At 39.8% G+C, this 18,215-nt stretch overlaps 1 protein-coding gene across 2 annotated transcripts in view; it reads left to right on the top strand.

Annotated features, from left to right (window-relative positions):
• COL6A6 (collagen type VI alpha 6 chain) overlaps window positions 1-18,215 on the top strand; it is a 195,451-nt gene that overhangs the window by 93,555 nt on the left and 83,681 nt on the right. For both annotated transcript variants that reach the window (XM_053221451.1, XM_053221450.1), the window contains exons 9-18: window positions 578-921; window positions 1,005-1,083; window positions 5,028-5,182; window positions 7,209-7,301; window positions 8,695-8,748; window positions 10,478-10,549; window positions 10,636-10,662; window positions 11,211-11,255; window positions 11,343-11,396; window positions 12,442-12,504. In XM_053221451.1, coding sequence (XP_053077426.1) covers window positions 578-921; window positions 1,005-1,083; window positions 5,028-5,182; window positions 7,209-7,301; window positions 8,695-8,748; window positions 10,478-10,549; window positions 10,636-10,662; window positions 11,211-11,255; window positions 11,343-11,396; window positions 12,442-12,504 — 986 coding nt within the window. The remainder of the gene's footprint in view (window positions 1-577; window positions 922-1,004; window positions 1,084-5,027; window positions 5,183-7,208; window positions 7,302-8,694; window positions 8,749-10,477; window positions 10,550-10,635; window positions 10,663-11,210; window positions 11,256-11,342; window positions 11,397-12,441; window positions 12,505-18,215) is intronic.

Genomic DNA, 18,215 nt, shown 5'->3' with positions numbered 1-18,215 from the left:
GCTGGTTCTCTGTCTCTGTCTCTGTCTCTCTCTGTCTCTCTCTCTCAAAAATAAATAAACATTAAAAATTTTTTTTTAAAGAAGACAAAATGAAGAATCAAAGATTGTTTTTAGAGAAATCATCATAGTCCTCACTTTAGACAAATCATGATTTATTTTTTCTAAATGACTATTCAAATTTTTGTATTCCCTTCTAGTTAAAATTTGTTGAACAACCTTAATTGGTAAGTAGTATGACACGGATTTCCTATTGTAGACTATTACCATTTCCACTATAATTTCAGATATTTAGAGGATTTTGCATGGCTTCTTCAGTGGCCACAAATGAAGTCTTTCAGAACTTTGTTACAAAATCCTCTAGATTTTATACCAGTTAAAAAAAATATTCTATCCTTGTACAGGTTGTCCAAGAGTGATTCTAAGCCTCTTCCTGTATTCACTCATGCTCTTCCTTGTTTTCCAACTTTATAACTGGAATAGAAATAAGAATTTCAAGTACCTTGATTCAGACACGGCATCCAAGCCAAACAAAGGTATTTGTGGATCTAATAAGATATACTTTTCCCTTGAACCCTAGATTGTTTTGTGGATGTTGTGGTCGGATTTGACATCTCAACTCATGAGAATGGGCAGACTTTGCTCGAAGGTCAGCCTTGGATACAAACCTACTTTCAAGACCTCTTACGTGCCATCAGCTCCCTCAATGGGGTAAGCTGTGAGGTGGGCACAGAAACTCAGGTTAGTGTGGCTTTTCAAGTGACCAATGCCATGGAAAAATATTCCCCCAAGTTTGAGATCTATAGTGAAAACATACTGAACAGCTTGAAGGATATAACAGTTAAAGGACCATCTCTTCTCAACACAAACCTCTTGAATTCTCTGTGGGATGCATTTCAGAATAAATCAGCTGCTCGAGGAAAGGTAACCTGATTTTATTTTATTTGTCAATCTGCGATTTCAGTGACATCCTTTTTACTCATTTTTCTTTTTGAATACTTTCCTAGGTGGTTCTCTTATTTTCAGATGGATTGGATGATGACATTGAAAAGCTGGAACAAAAATCTGATGAACTGAGAAAAGAAGGTATTGAGCATAGGGGGAGGTGGGAAAGGAGTGTTTAATGATTTAATAACCTCAGAACTTAATTCTGGCTCTTACGTTCTCAAGCACTCAAATAACCCTAAATTTGCCAACCAATACGCATTTGGGAGAACAAAGGAGCTCTCAAAACATCTTGGCGTCTACTTTTTCCTTCATACTCTATGCGTGTGAAACAGCACTGAATACAAAGTCATACCCTTTCTCTTGTATCGCTGTGTTTCTTCTTCCTGAGCTTTCCTGGAGAGTGTTCCTGTCTCCCTTGGTGTCTGCAGAAGTGAACAGTGTATTTCTTCTTGACCAAGGAATAGGAGAGTTGGATTATTTTCTTCTGACACTGTTAAAGTTTTCAGAATTGCGTGCATTGTTGAACAAGTCTACTCGTGTTTTGGAGCTTCCTAATTAGTTCCTTCCTTCAGACCACAGAGGGACAAACCATGGTGCTTATGAGTTTTTCAAGCACAGGCGCTGGGCTTTTCATTTTGGGAACCTGTGCCCAGACTGACTTATTGTCAGTTTTACTAAAGTATGGATCAGTGGAAGAAAAATGTATCCACATGTTTTGGTTTGACTAAGAATAGAAATACTTGTCTGTAAGTGCATGCTATTGGTGCCCCACCCAGACCCCCTTTCCAAGCATTTTCCTCCATCTTCAAGCTGCTGTGATTATTGGCTGCTAGAAACTCACAGGCTCTCCTTTGAAGAATTGCTGTTGGCCAGTGGAAGCCACTGGGAGGTTACTCCCTACCCCACCTCTAGGCTGCAGGTAGAGTAAAAAGAGTTGGTCCTTTATCTCAAAATGGCACCAGTTCTGTGGTGTAATTTATGTTCTAGAGTTCTCCATGGGATCAGGGTGAAGCTAGTCTTCAGCTGAAACACTTTCGAGCTCCGCTCCTTCCCCTGCCCTATCTTGCTTTCACCCTGTTCTTCTAAGAGTGCTTCCTCAATAAATTGTATGCATCCAAATCCATATCTCAGGCTCTTCTTCTGGGGAACCTGGCCTAAGACAGCTGCTTAGGCTGCTCCCCAGTTAGCTGCTAGAAGCTGGGTGGATTTTGTCTTTTTCGTTTGGTTCTCTCTCCTCAATCTTAAACAAATTACAAAGTTAACTGAATTTACAGCTGGAAAGTAATTTTTATTTTGCGCTTTATTTGCTAAAGCTGATTTCTTTTTATTCTTTCAAGTATTGGACTTTTTTTATGATCTGAGGTGGAGATATTAGTGAAGACTGAGCATAAGTCTCTAGAGTGCTTAGTGTGGGTGGCTAGGGTTTTTTGTTTTTTTTGTTTTTGTTTTTTTTTTTTCCAGCGTTTATGGGGAAAAGATACATCAAGAGTTGTCTCCATGAAGTTTTCCTTGGAAAATCCAGATTTCTAAGACCAACCTTCTTTCTCCCAACTCCCAAAGAAAAACTAATAAATGAGCTTCAACTCCAGAAGCTGGATTTTTAATACCCCCCAAATTCAGAATCTTTGAATGGGACTGATATAGGGATGGTGGCCATAATGCTTTTTTAAAAGTGTTAAATGGCTCTCAATATGGGTAAGGAGTACCTCTAGTTCTGGCTTCCTATATTTAAACATACATGATTTCAGTTGATGTTTGGCCCCATGATCTATTAACCTAGGAAGGCCTCCCTAATTTGAGGCCAGGTATCTATCTGTCTATCTATCAATCTCTCTCTCTCTCTAAACTGTGCAATTATCATGATACAAGAAGAGACCAAGAGAAAAGAATCCTCAGTGGTGGCTGTGGCTTTATAACTAATCCATATGGACTGGAGTTTGAATTTAATTTTTTAAATCTAGTGCTCTAGAGTCTTCCCAGGGATTCTTTTATTCTTTCAGGTTTTATAATCTTTTCTTCCTGAAATTATTTTTATAAATTGTATTTAAGATCATCTGACTTCTTTCTACAAAATTTTTTTTAACATTTGTTCATTTTTGAGAGACAGAGACAGAGCGTGAGTTAGGGAGGGGCAGAGAGAGAGACACACACACAGAGTCCGAAGCAGGCTCCAGGCTCTGAGCTGTCAGCGCAGAGCCCGATACGGGGTTTGAACTCATGAACCATGAGATCAGGACCTGAGCCGAAGTTGGACGCTTAACCGACTGAGCCACCCAGGTGCCCCAAGATCATCTGACTTCTTATTAGATGAGTCTGAAAGGAGCAGAATCGGAGTCCTCCATCCTGAGAAAAACAGTTACAAATAATAGTTATTGCATATTTCCTGCAAAACAACAATCCCATGGTTCTCATGACTCTTAAATTTTTATATTTCCTGGAACTTATAAGAAAAATTCCCCCCTTATAAATAGATCCATTAGCATGCCTTCTCTTGATCATTAAACTTTGTTGATGAACTCAACATTCTTCTGTTTCCCAGCTGGCTTCACCATCCCTTTTCTCCTTGTCATTCTCATTCCTGGAAGAGTGGCTAATGCCTTGTTGGTTTGAGACAACCCAGAGATGTCAACGCTACAACCAGGGAAGTCCAGGCAAATCAGGACACATTCGTCACCCTATTCTTTGGTGTTTCTTTCTTCCTTCCATTTCAGCCAGCCACTCTGCTTTCCTCTCCTATAACTTGAACCTCCCCAGGATGTCCCTGAAACTTTGTTCTCTTCATTCTTCTCTTCTTCTCATTCAAGATAATTCAGAATCATATTACACTTAGAAGGCGTTCTGAACTTTCAGGTCCATGAACATTTCCTTTTTCTAGTTCATTGGTTTCCAAGTCCTATCTAAAGAATTCTTCACCCATCCATAATGAAATGAGAAAACTTAGTCCAATGGAGTCAGGTTTTCATAAAGCTAAGTTTATTCCATTTTAGGATTGCTCTTTACTCTGATGATGTTGTTAGTATGTTTTTGTTACTAAGATATCCTTGATAGTAGGCTTTGGAATCAGGCTTTCCAGGTAGAAACCTAAAAGTACCACTTGAGCCAGTCATTTAACTTCTCCAAGCTTCAGTTCACTTGTCTGTAAAATACAGCTATAATCCTACATACCCATACAGTTGTATTTGTATCTTACAAATAAGATAATGCATGGAAAGCACTTAACCAACCCCCAGCCACATAGTAACTATTAATAAATGAGAGCACAGTAGTTACTATGGTTACCTCCACCATAATGATGGCGTTATTACCATTATCATTTCAAGGTTATATCAATCAATATTTATCATTTCATGTTTGTATTAATTAATACTGTGCTAAGTAAGTCAACCCACTGTCAGTCCCTGAACGTTTTCTTTGAAATATTCTGGTCTATAAAATTCCAAAGCTTATGAGCTACAGCTCTGGATGATTATATGTCATTTGTTTCTAATTGCCTGACAAGAGGTCTCTTACTGTCGAACAGTCTCTTATTATAATTCCAACTGGATTATTGATTCCTTATGAGGGCTTTATAGCTGTGCTTCTCAAACTTCAATGTGCATACAAATCATGTGGTGGTTTTATTAAAATACAGATTCGGATTCTATAGGTCTGGGATAGGGCTTGAAATTATGTATTTCTGATAAGTTCCCAGGTGATGTTAAGTCCTGCTGTCGAAGGTTCCCCCTTTGAATGGCAAAAATTTAGAACACTTGCTTTTTTGATAGATGAATTCCTGTATATCTTAGTATGCTCTCTGGGCCCTTTTTACATCACTATATCACACTTCAAATCATGAGGGAATTGGAAGTTCTACTGTAATATCCCCTGTCTCCAGTTTAACTAGTTTTAAGAAAATGTAATTCCTTGTGTTCTCTGATGATAATCTTGTCACTTGTCAGTTTTACATTGCGTGGTTGGGGGAAGGTGACAACAAAATGAGTGTTCCTCTTGCAACTGTTTTCCTAAAATAACAATTTAGGTACGTATGCAAACAGATTAAAATAACCAAACCCACCTCACCCGGAGTAAACTGTGTTGGATAGGCCTGAATGCCCTCATAACTGTTGCTCTGGATGGAGCCAGCGACTCAAGTGACCTGGCTGATCTTCTCTACATTGAATTTGGAAAAGGGTTTGAGTATAGGACCCAGCTCACTATTGGAATGAGGGACCTTGGGAGCCGACTGTCAAAGCAACTGGTATGTTACTTAGAAAAGGCTGGTGAGTTTAAACTTTCTGTCTTGTATATAGATTTAATATTTATGCTTATGAATTTCACTTGGGAATGAAAAAAGCTTTTCTGAATTAGTGAACAACCTAAATAAGAGGATGTTTTGAAAAAAAAATGATAGAGATCTGTCAAAGCAAGTTTAATTAATGTGGTAGGCAAAAAAGAAGGAAGAAACTGAATAGCACCTACAGTCCCGCCCGAATTGTAGTCACTGAACATAAGTGCCAGAGGGAATCTGGGGTGAGAGGATGAATCCGCTGCTCCCTCAGCCAGCCAGTGTTCACAGCCCTTGTGGATCCTAAGTGTTCCAGCTTACCACAGTGAGTATAATTCTAGTGTTTAAGATGTGTGTTTTCCCTGCAATGTGGCCTGTAAAGGAGAGTCAATTGCATTTGGAGTTCAACCAAAGAAAGAGCAACCTGCTTTGAGGTTGGAGGAAGAACGAGTGATGGGATGATAGACCTCCTACGTTGTCCTGTGTGTGTGATCAAAAGCTTTTTCAGTGTCTTCACTGAGATGTTTGCCTTGTGAACTCTTTTTAGAACCTAGTGCCGATGGGAGATGCATTCCAGTCATGCCCCTTTCAGAAATGTACATGAACTCAATAGAAGGAAGGGTTACTGAGTTACATGGCACTACTTTCACCTTAACGACGGGCTAATAATTTGTGATTCCCTGATGATTTATAAAATCTATAGTCACATCAAGACCCTTTCCAATAACATGCTAGCTCCTGCTGTTTCTCACCTATAGAATTTGCATACAAATAGATGTTTAAACACAATTTGTTCAGTGCAGAAATTATGTAAAAATAATCACTTCAGGAATATAGAGGGGCACCTGGGTGGCTCAGGTTGGTTGAGCATCTGACTCCTGATTTCAACTCAAGTCATGATCCCAGGGTCATGGGATTGGCCCCACCTTGGGTTCCACAACTAAGTGTGGAGCCTGCTTGGGATTCTTTCTCTGTCTCCCTCTGCCCCCTCCCCAGCTGGTGCTCTGTACTGACAGTGTGCACCCCGACACGGGGCTTGGTCCCATGACCCTGAGATAATGGCCTGAGCCAAAATCAAGAGCTGGCACTTAATCAGATGAGCCACGCAGGCCCCTGTGGAGAAATTTTTTCTAATGGCTGAAAAGGAACATTATATAATAATACAGAAGCACAATTGCTAAATGGTTATAACAAAACATTTTCATTGTTCATCACACTAGAATTTTGATGGGAAACTTCTCAACACAAAGATTGATTCTACCCTACTAAGGCCAAGCATGGTGTTTATTGAGAACTGAATTTTCCGAAAAATTTAATCTTATGGGTTAATTATAAAAATGCAGTGGAATCTGTCAGTTTTTCAAAGGACAACAATGTTCAGGATAAAATTCACTGACATTTTTCAATCTATAATACGGTTTTTCAGCCTGGGTATAAAGAGGAATCTTCTCCCCGTGCCCTCACCCTCAGCAAGTGTTTTGGAAATGTTGAGTGTGTAATTGGTGTGTTAGAAATCTTGTTACAAACTTTTCTGGAAGTGTTTACCACTGGACTCCATTGCAAGCCATATGACATTGGACACTAAATCCTCAAGCATACAAAGATTTCACAAAAGGGGAAAAGGAGCAAACAGCATTCATCATATCGAACAAAATATTGGGGGCAAAATTATGAGGTAATCAACAACATCATGGTCAATGCTGGGATGGGGTGGAAACAGGAAATGAGTATGCAAGGAGTTGGCCGTGGCTAAACTAAGCATTTCGAGAGCACGAAAGGATTTGATTTGATTCTGAAGTCCTCATGTGGTGGAGAATGCAGACCACAGAAGGAAGTATAGCAGCTAAAGAATGTCGCGGGCACTCTGTGGAGCACGGTCACTTTAATGGCAAACGGGCTTCTGAAACACTGGTAAAGGTCTGAATGAAGTGGCTAAGCTTGTATGTGTGATTGGGAAGCAGTGACATCAAATGTAATGTACTTCCCACCCTCCGCCAAGGTCAATGTTGCTGAGAGGACATGCTGCTGTTTATTCTGCAAGTGCATTGGAGGGGATGGCACAATGGGAGATCCTGGACCACCAGGCAAAAAGGTGATTTTAAGATTTATGGTGCACTATATGTGAATGTCATATGTCTGAAAGACATGAGTTTAGGTAGAAATAAAGGATGGTTTTTAACTTCAAGATAGAGCCTGTGAGGTAACCACTTAGGATATTCCTCATCTTCTATGTTAAATTAGATAGTCATGGCTTTCCCTTGGAGTCTTCTAAAGAACCTTCTATACAAGTGTTGGGAGCAATGGCTGCCAAGATCCTTGCTTATCCAGTGTTCAGCAGCAATGACAACGACACAGAGAAATCAACTGCGATCTCTGTGTGGAATAATGAAAACCTCCTGAAAATAAGCGTTATTTCAATTTCCATTTTTAATGACTACAGAGTGATAGAAGTGAAGTAGGGAGTATTTGGGATAGTCTGCTGAAAACCAAATGAGGTCAGATCACCCTAGCCTAGCAAAAGATGTGGCGATGTTTCAGTCAGCTTTAACCAGACCAGAAATGTCACAGATGTATGCACAAACATGCCGATTATAAAACCGTAACCAACAATAGATTCGTGTATTTCCTAACCAAAAAATATGTATGTACTCTTCTCAAAAAAACATGATTGGGGATTTAGGAAATGGGAAAACATGTACAAACATAATATGGATGTGTTTAATAATTTCAATACTGCTTCTTTACATGTGTGTTTGATTTGTGAACAATTTATAGATGGCACTATAACTCCCAAATCAACATGTTTGTGTCTCTGTATAAAGTGTTCAGACTATTTCCTGAATGCTTCAACTTCATGTAAGGAGAATGGCAGATTTTTTTAAAGCAGGGCTCAGAAAGAATGAAAAGAAATGTGTGTGGCCTATTTTTCTATGTGTAGCATAAACCCTGAAAGATTTTTTTAATGAAAAGAGGATAATTCTAGTCTGTCAAGGGCAAATATAGCTCTGTGCACTTGAATGTTCATCTGAGAAAAAAATTCCAGCACTATATATAACCCCAGAGAGAGTTATGGACAATATTATGATCCACACATGCACATACACTTGAGTTATCTGGATGCTTGTTTCAAAACTACATTTTTAAAACATTTTTAAATTTGAGAGAGCACGTACAAGCTGGGAAGGAACAGAGAGAGGGGGGGAGAGAGGATCCCAAGCAGGTTCTCTGCTCACAAACCATGAGATCATGACCTGAGCCAAAATCAAGAGTTTGTCACTTAACTGGCTGAGCCACCCAGGCACCCCAAAACTATATTTATTTTTATGTGTGTAAATACAGCCTAAGTTGTGGAGGAAGAACTATTTTTTTTTCCCAAACCCCTATAGCTCTCCGTAAAGTGAAACTAAAGTTAAAGATTTTTGCTTGATTACCTCTGGTTTTTGGTCTGTGGAGTGCTAATGCATTCTTCCTTTCCTTATTTCCAGGGATCCCCAGGTTTTAAAGGCAGTGAGGGCTACCTGGGAGAGGAAGGCATTGCTGTAAGTCAAGGTTTTCTCACCTGTATTTATTCCTGAGAACATATCTACAATAGGAAATCGTTTGTGTTAACTCAGAGGGAAAAAAAGAAAAGTCAGAGTCTAAGAATTCATGTACAAAATCTGAGGTCTTTCCTAATCCTCATCGGGCTTTGCTTCTGATGGTCAATAATGGTTTATTAACCTACTGTCTCCTCTTTGACTGTTCGCCAATGCTGCACAATGAACTCAGTGCGAAAGTTCTTTTCTTCACCAGGGGACTCAAATCACTGCCATTTCCCTCTTCCTGATCCATTTTGCACAGGTAAACCAACTCCCCACATTGTTTATCAAGGACCTCTACTCTTTTTTGCATCCATCCATCTAACCATTCCTTTCTTCCTTCCTTCCATCCATGCATTCATTTAACAATGATCTGTTGAGCATCTTACCATTTGTCACATTATTTATCAAAGACCTCATTCATAAATGAACTTATCCATTCGTTTATTCATTTAACAAATATATACAAAGGAATTCTACCATGCTTCAGGCACAGTGCTAGACCCTAGAAATAAATAAAGAAAAGAAAAAATGATTCCTATCTCCGGTAACTTCAGACTAGTGGAAAGGCAAATGAGACCATTGTGTTTCCAGTTGTTACACACAAGGACTATACTAAAGGTATAATGAGGTGCATTGTGACAAAGCATGGCAGAACAAATCCATAACAGCCTTGGTAACAGTTGAATCTTGGGAGAGGAAGGCCGCAAGCTAGAGGTAATGCTTAGGCAGACATCTGAAGGACAAATAGATACTTCTTCAGGCAAAGCATGTGGGGAAGAACATGTTATTAGAGAGACAGCAATGTGTTGAAGGACATGTAACTGAGTCAGAATCGAATCTGTGTAGAATGGCACATGGCCAGCATGGCTGGAACCCAGGACACGGTGAGAGGAGGTTAGGTGACAAGCAAGACCCATATTTTTGGGAGTCTTGAATATCCTGCAGAAGATTTGGATGGTATCTTTTAGTTGATGAGCAGTCATTGAATTATATTAAGCCCAGGAGTAAAAATGGAGGGGGCGTGGCTTTAGAAAGCACACTCAGACAATGTTATAGATGCTAGTAAGGCAGAGGTTACAGGTGGAAGTCTTGCAGTAGTAGGTGCAAGACAGAGGAGTCCTAATCTTAGTTGGGGGGCAGTATAAGTGGATATGTTAAGCATGTTGAATGTATGGAATTTGGTGACCTGGGGAGAGAGAAGCAGGGGATGACCTCTCATTTCCACTCACAAGACCTCACAGACGAGTGGGATTACCAAGACAAGCATTGCAGGAATCATATTTGGTGAAAGAAAGAAAAAGATAGATTTTGGACTAGAAATCATGCTTAGATCTTGCTTAGATCATACCCAGTGCATCTTTCTCTGATACCTCACTGATTCTTCATTATCTGTTCCTGGAATATCTCCTGAAATTTTGAGAATACATTTTAGTTGCCAGTTGTTTGTATGTCTGTTTTATTTAGATACCACCCCACCCAGGGCAGTATCCAGGTGGGATCCAAAGCAAAGGGCTGTCATCAGAGTAGTTCTGATTGTCTTACATGCTCAGCTTTAATAAGCATGAATTCTGGACTGTAAACCATGAGCAGTTACACATTTTTTTCCAACACAAAACTTGTAAAAATTTCTAAGACAGAATCCAGATTACAATAGAAAAAGCTTATCTAGGTATGTGGTCTTTCTCAGGGAGAAAGAGGAGCCAGTGGACCAGTCGGGGAGCAAGGTACTAAGGGATGCTATGGCGCCAAAGGTCCGAAGGTAAGGGTTGCATGAGACATTGTGAAGTCTTCCTAACATGAATTCCATTCTCCTACACTAACCACTACTGCCCTTTCTATTTTCAGGGAAACAGGGGACTAAATGGACAGGAGGTATGGTACCAAACATATCCATTATCTGCCCACCTGGTATCTAGAAATATTTTTATTTTCAAGACTACTGACCAGTAGATTATACAATGAAATTTCCTTTGATCTTCCTTTTTTATTGCCAGCCATTTGATTCGGTCTATTCCCGTCTTTTATTGCAGGCAATGCGTATTATTTGTTCACAGTTTGTTTCTTTTTTTAAATTTTTTTTAAAGTTTATTTATTGATTTTGAGAGAGAGAGCCAGCTCACATGCCAGTGGGGGAGGGGTAGAGAGAAAGGGAGAGAGGGAATTCCATGCAGACCCCACGCCCAGTGTGGAGCCCCACCCTGGGCCTCGAGCCAACGAATGTGAGATTATGACCTGAGCCGTCATCAAGAGGTGGATGCTCAACCTACTGAGCCACCCAGGTGCCCCTGTTCACAGTTTCTATTACTCGGTAATCTTTGTTATTGCTCAGGACCAGGCTGTATATGAAAGGCAAAACTAGACTTTCAGATTTGTTTCCACATAAATGTAACATACTCTTCTGATCACATCTGTGTTTTCAGGGAGAAGCTGGAGAAAGTGGAATTGGTGGATTAAATGGAGAACAGGTAGAGCTTTCTCTGTGTCCCATAAAGACCCTTCTGAGCTATTTCTCATTAAGAAGACAGAAGTCTGAGTTTATCCTTCTGTTTTAGGGTGAAAGTGGTCTTCCTGGAGAAAAAGGAGAAAAGGGTGATGAAGGATCCCAGGTAAGGATTCGATAAAGAGAACAGCAAACTGTCCTGGCAATTAAAGGTGTGACTAACAGAGTAGAACCGCTACCCTAAGTGTATCAGGCAGCTAGTGCCACAAAATTGCTTTGTGACAATCACCAAACCTCAGTTGCATGCAACAGTAAATTATTTCCTATGTGTCTGAGGTTCACAGCCTAGATCACTGGTCTAGGCTGAGCATGGATGCCCTTGGTTTGTGTGTCTATGGGCTGGCTGGGGGCTTTGTTCCTCATGTCTCTGATCCTCCTCCTGGGGCCAGAGAGCGCTGCCTGGTTCTGTTGGCCTTAACCTTTCTGTGGCCATGGCAGGTGCACAAGGGAACAAGGAGAAACACACAAGTTTTCTTGAGGCCTAGACTTGGAATTCAGATGAAGTCATGGCCAAACTCAGGGGTGGGGACTCTTGCCCTACCACAGTTGGAAAGCATTGCAGAGTTCCATCGCAAAGAGCATAGATACAGAGAGGAGTGATGAATTGGGACCATGATGAAAAACAGCTACCACACCAAGAATGGTAACAGGGTGTTGACAAGAATCTGTGGTGCGGAGTAGCACATTGAAAATGTGTGCCACTCATTCCCATCTAGAACAGACACCAACAGCTGCCATACTTCCATCATCTTCTTTATCTGTCTTCAGGGTGTGAACAGTTGAGTCGGAACCCCAGTTTCTAGTTGATAGAACCACCTTGGGGAAAATGGATAATCTCTCTGAATCTCAGCTGTTTCATTACAAGAAAGATATAAACAATACCTAGTTTATAAAGTAGCTGTAAAAACTAAACAAGACAACAAATGTGTCTGGGACACAGACTTCATTACTGTGGTAAATAATTGAGGTCACTCTTAAATTATTTATATGATGCCTGAAACTATTTTGGGTTGTCCCTCTGTCCGGTTTAGAAAAAGCTTTAGGAGAAAGGTATTTAGTTATTCAAATCAGGGAGAAGGGAAGCTCTTTGTTCTTACTAGTGTTATTAAAAAGTCTCGTCTTATCCTTCTTCTGATTTGTATTATCTTTAGGGAAGCCCGGGACAGCGAGGGGTTTCTGGTGACCGAGGCGCAAAGGGCCAGCGAGGAGACCCTGTAAGTGTCGGGGTTGAGTGGGCTGTGAGCTAAACAGAGCTTAGTTCCCATCAGCTTCTGATAAGGAGAGAGACCCACTTTAAGATACAACAATCTTGAGTTTAAATCATCATAAGTACAACTGTTGTAGAACTTTAAAAGCAGTTCCTTGTGCTATCTGTGGGATGAACATGGACAGTGAGAAGACCCTGCCCATCATTTGTGCATGTATTTTTTTTTTGAGACTACATATTCAGAATTGTTGTGCTTCAGAGCCATCAGGGAACTTCAATGCCCTCCATTATTTTCTTCTGAATACCTCAAAATAGGGTCAGAATGGAAGTAACAAAGCCATCTCTCCTCTTCCGTTCTTCAGCAGTCTCTCTCAATTGAGAGTATGAGCTTAATTTTCTTGACTCCAAGCCAGCTAAGACTGTATTCAGCAAAACCTATGACCCAAAGGTACCTGCTCTCCCGGATACAACCTGGCTGAATAGGCACAACCCACACCAATGTGGGGGATACGCCAACTCCAGGGGAACGTCAGTACTATAGGATTTTCATCACCCCACCCACACATAAATAAGTCTCCAAAGCCTTAATGAATTAGGATTTAGGTTTGTTTTTAAATGTTTGTTAAGCCTTTTTATTGAGATATAATTGACATGGAACACTGTGTAAATTTAAGGTATCATAAGGTATTGATTTGATACATTTATATATTGCAATATGATTACCACCATGGGGTTGGCTAATTCCTGTATCATGTCAAATAATTATCATTTCTAACTTTGTGATGAGAACATTTAAGATCTAGTCTTTTAGCAACTTTGAAGCATATGATACAGTATTGTTGTCCGTCATCACTATGTGGGGCATTGGATCTCTAGAACTTAGTTTTGAGCTATAACATCAGAAAAGTATACAGATTATAAATGTGCAGCTTGATGAACGTAAATGCATCTGTGCATTCAGCACCCAGCTAAAGAAATAGAACAATGGACAACAGTAGAGCAACCCCAAAGCCCTCTCCCCACATGTCTACTTCATTCATTACCAGCCCCTCCCAAAGGTAATCAGTGTCCTAAAACATAGTTTTACCTGTCCCTGAACTTTAAGTAAATGGAATTATATAGGATACCCTCCTTGTTTCTGTATTCTTTTGCTCAAGTTTATGCTTGTGAGATTTATCCATGCTGTTGCCGGCAACAATAGTTCATTCAGTGTCATTGCTGAATAGTAATCCAGTGTGGGAATATACCATAATTTATTTATCCATTCCACTGTCAATAGATAATTGAGTTGTTCCCAGTTTTTCCTATTATAAATAGCACTCTTATGAATGTTCTTGTACTTGCCTTTTGATTGGCTTTTATATTCATTTCCACTGGGTCTGTACTTCAGGAGTAGAATGCCTAATGATAACGTATGTGCCTATAATAAGCTTCAGCCTTTTAAGCCAGTTTTCAAAAAATTTCATACTAATTTACACTCCCACCAGCAATGTACCATAGTGGGTATAGTACACACGCGTCAGAATGGCTAAACTTTTTAAAAACTGACAACACCAAGTGCTGGTAAGGATGTGGGCAATTGGGAATCTCACAGGACTTTGTATACTGGGGGAGGAGTTATTAAAGACAATGGATCGATCAGAGAAAGAATTCAGTACAATATATTGAGAAATATAAGTGGTATACATTGAAGATAACTATTTAAACAGCAGAGGAATTTACACATGAAGACAACATTGTTGATTTAGTGACGTCTTCTGATAATAGCCTGATAACCTGAGAGTTTTGAAACAGCTTCAGAGTATGTAATCAAAAACAAAAACTATCCATAAATTAAAAAAATAAGAAACACTAGTTCAAATGCAAAGACCTTTCAGTCATCTATATATGATGCCCAAAAATTTACTTGGGATATTGCTATAAAATTGCCATTCACTTTGGTCAGAATCCCCCCTAATTGTTAAATTGTCTGTTTGATTACATAAGACTTTCAAAAGAAACTGAATAATGTAAAAGGTTTTTTTGTTTGTTTTTTGTTTTTAATGTTCAGTGACTTAGAGATGGCTGAAAATTCAACCCTCTGGAACTTTTGTGATAGGCTGTTTGCCACTATACTAATTTTAGATAGTTTTTTAATGCATGGTAATTCTTCCTAGCCACTTGGGAATCTCAAATCGAAGACAACACTCTGAGCTTTTTCACATGTGGTTTTTGTGGGTTACTATTTCAGGAAAATTTGGAGAGCAAGATTGGATACGTAGAATCCACATATGATCAGATTATTCATAGAATACATACAAATGGCCCAAATTCCTTACAATCTGTGCCTATTCAGTCAACTGCTGATCAAATGAAAGCTAGTTTGTCTGTTGGGAATTTCCCATTTTTGAAAATCTCATGTAATCTCATGTGATGTTGGGGAGAAAACTCAATTAGATCATTTCAGCTACAGTTTAGTGAGGTTCGTCATTCTAAAGCATATCATTGTTAGAAGTCCACGTTTTATCAGTTTGTGTTAGATGACGCTCTTTGGTCCAGTTGCATAGGAAGAAATTGACAGACTGGACAATTCATATTCAGACTGACCAAACAGGGGAGCTGACGTTTGGACGTTGGTGTGGCTGCCAGGCGGGTGACACGTAGGTCCACGCCTGCTCCGCCCACTCCCTCCTCACGGGGTTTGTAGGTCTGTATGGTGGTTGGGGCGCTGTACTCTTTTAGTGGGAGCGACCCAGTGGAGCCCAGGTTGAGGTGCAGAAGAAGGCACAGCGGTGCACCTGCCCACTGGCATCTTCAGCTGTCTCCTTTCCCCACATTGCTGGGAAGTGAAAATGAAAACGAAAGGGAGGGAGGCATGGAGGTAGGAGCTGACCCAGTGATGGGAAGCCCATAAGCTGGGGCCGAAAGCTTGAGATTTAGAAAATACCCAAATACTAATTTCAGAATTAAATTTCTGCGTGTATAAGTTCTTGAGTTCTTTGAGAAGGATGGCATTGAAAATCCTGGAGGACGAGGAGGTGTTCACACAGGGAAGTCAGATGAGTAAACAGAGGCTTCAATGGCTGCTAAGAGGTTCAGAGCACACAACAAGCTTTTAAAACGATAAGGGACAGAAAACTAGCCAAAATGATGAAATGGAAGATTTCTCCTCAAAAGAAATTCCAGGAAGTAGTGACAGCTAACAAACTGATCAAAAACGATTTAAGCAATATAACAGAACAAGAATTTAGAATAATAGTCATAAAAATAATTGCTGGGCTTGAAAAAAGCATAGAGGACAGCAGAGAATCTATTGCTACAGAGATCAAGGGACTAAAAACTAGCCATGATGAATTTAAAAATGCTATAAATGAGGTGCAAAATAAAATGGAGGCAGCCACAGTGCGGATTGAAGAGGCAGAGGGGAGATTGGGTGAATTAGAAGATACAATTTTGGAAAAAGAGGAAGCTGAGAAAAAAAAAATCCAGGAGTATGAGGGGAGAAATAGAGAACTAAGTGATGCAATCAAATGGAACAATATCCGTATCATAGGAATTCCAGAAGAAGAAGAGAGAGAGAGAGGGGCTGAAGTTGTACTTGAACAAATCATAGCTGAGAACTTCCCTGATCTGGGGAGGGAAACAGGCATTGAAATCCAAGAGGCACAGAGAACTCCCTTCAGACGTAACTTGAATCGACCTTCTGCACGACATATCATAGTGAAACTGGCAAAATACAGGGATAAAGAGAGAATTCGGAAAGCAGCTAGGGATAAACGGGCCTTAACATACAAAGGTAGACACATAAAGGTAATAGCAGACCTATCTATTGAAACTTGGCAGGCGAGAAAGGAATGGCAGGAAATCTTCAATGTGATGAACAGGGAAAATACGCAGCCAAGAATCCTTTATCCAGAAAACCTGTCATCCAGAATAGAAGGAGAGATCAAGGTTTTCCCAAACAAACAAAAACTGAAGGAATTCATCACCACTAAACCAGCCCTATCAGAGATCCTAAGGGGGACTCTGTGAGTGAAATGTTGCAAGGACCACAAAGTACCAGAAACACCACTACAAGCATGAAACCTATAGATATCACACTCTAAACCCATATCTTTCTATAATAACACTGAATATAAATGGACTAAATGCTCCAACCAAAAGACACAGGGTATCAGAATGGATAAAAAACACAAGACCCATCTATTTGCTGTCTACAAGAGACTCATTTTAGACCTGAGGACACCTTCAGATTGAAAGTGAGGAGATGGAGAACTCTCTATCATGCTACTGGAAGTCAAAAGAAAGCTGGAGTAGCCATACTTATATCAGACAAACTAGACTTCAAAGTAAAGGCTGTAACAAGAAATGAAGAAGGGCATTATATAATAATTACAGGGTCTATCCATCAGGAAGAGCTAACAATTATAAATGTCTATGCACTGAATTCAGAAGGCCCCAAATACGTAAAACAGTCACAAACATAAGCAACCTTATTGATAAGAATGTGGTAATTGCAGGAGACTTTAATACTGCATTTACAACAATGGATAGATCATCTAGCCAGACTGACCAAACAATGGGTCCACATGCAAACTAGGATGCTCTATTCTATAGAATGTGCTAGTGTATGACTTTTAAAATGTCATCTCTTCAATTAAATAGTTCGGAGTTGGATCACAATAAATTGTGTTACATCCAATGGAATAAAATTTTGGATTTTACATTACCATTCTTTTCCTATTTTCACCAAAATACAATTCTCTAATATTGTAATTAAGTTACACTCCTCTTGGAGAATTTAACAGACAAATATTTAGACTTAAAAATGAAACAGAAAATGTAGAATACAATCTTTGGCTTTGGTATGTGGGGAAGAGAAGTAATTTTTCACATAAATTCTGGTAATCTTAGTTATAAAGTAAATTCTAAACTCATCTTCTTTGCTCTCTTAGCCTATAAACTCTGTGAGTGTATAGACTATTTGTTTAAAAATCTTTCTAAGCATCTGGAACAATGACACCTCCCTGTTGGTGATCTCAAATTACTTATTGATTGATGAAGGTAATCTGGGCTGCTATCAGCCAAACAACCCAACAGCTGGCACTCAGCAGGACTGGATAATTCTTGTCCCCTCTCAGTTTACTGACTGAATTGACTCGCTCAATTGATTATCCTAGCACCATGGCGATACTGCTCTATTGGTGGTCCTAACTACCCACGAAAAACTTTCAGTTTGGCCTGCTAAGAATACTAGCCCACAACATCTGCCTGTTTTCAATGAGTTCCTGCTGGACTGTTTGTGTAAATACTGGGCAAAATGCGAGATTCCAGAATTTTCTGAAAATTGGAAAAGTAGGAATGACCATATGGGGCTAGAAGGCTTACCAGGCATCCAAGAGGACAAAGAGGGAATGGGTGGCAGGTACAGTCCTCAGCGTTCCCCAGTGTACTTATTTTCTTGTGGTAGAACCCATTACAAACGTCTGCCTTCTCCCAAAAGTAGGGAGAGTAAAAATCTACCGACCCTCAAGTATAGACTTAACATAAACCCCAGGAAAGAAGAACAAAAGTTAAGAGACAAGAAATGTATGGTGAGCGCTTGCTTCCCCACATACACATTCACCTTAGGTCCCCACTCTCTACTGACAATGCAGAGCACAGGAGGAAAAGAAATCACGTGTAAGCCATTTGTAATGTTTTCCTGTTGATGCTTTCAAATGGATTGGACTTCTCTTG

The sequence above is a fragment of the Acinonyx jubatus genome, chromosome C2, assembly GCF_027475565.1.
Source record: "Acinonyx jubatus isolate Ajub_Pintada_27869175 chromosome C2, VMU_Ajub_asm_v1.0, whole genome shotgun sequence".
Classification (NCBI taxonomy): domain Eukaryota; kingdom Metazoa; phylum Chordata; class Mammalia; order Carnivora; family Felidae; genus Acinonyx; species Acinonyx jubatus.
The sequence above is the reverse complement of the archived record's forward strand: the minus strand, read 5'-3'. Positions and strand labels throughout refer to the sequence as shown.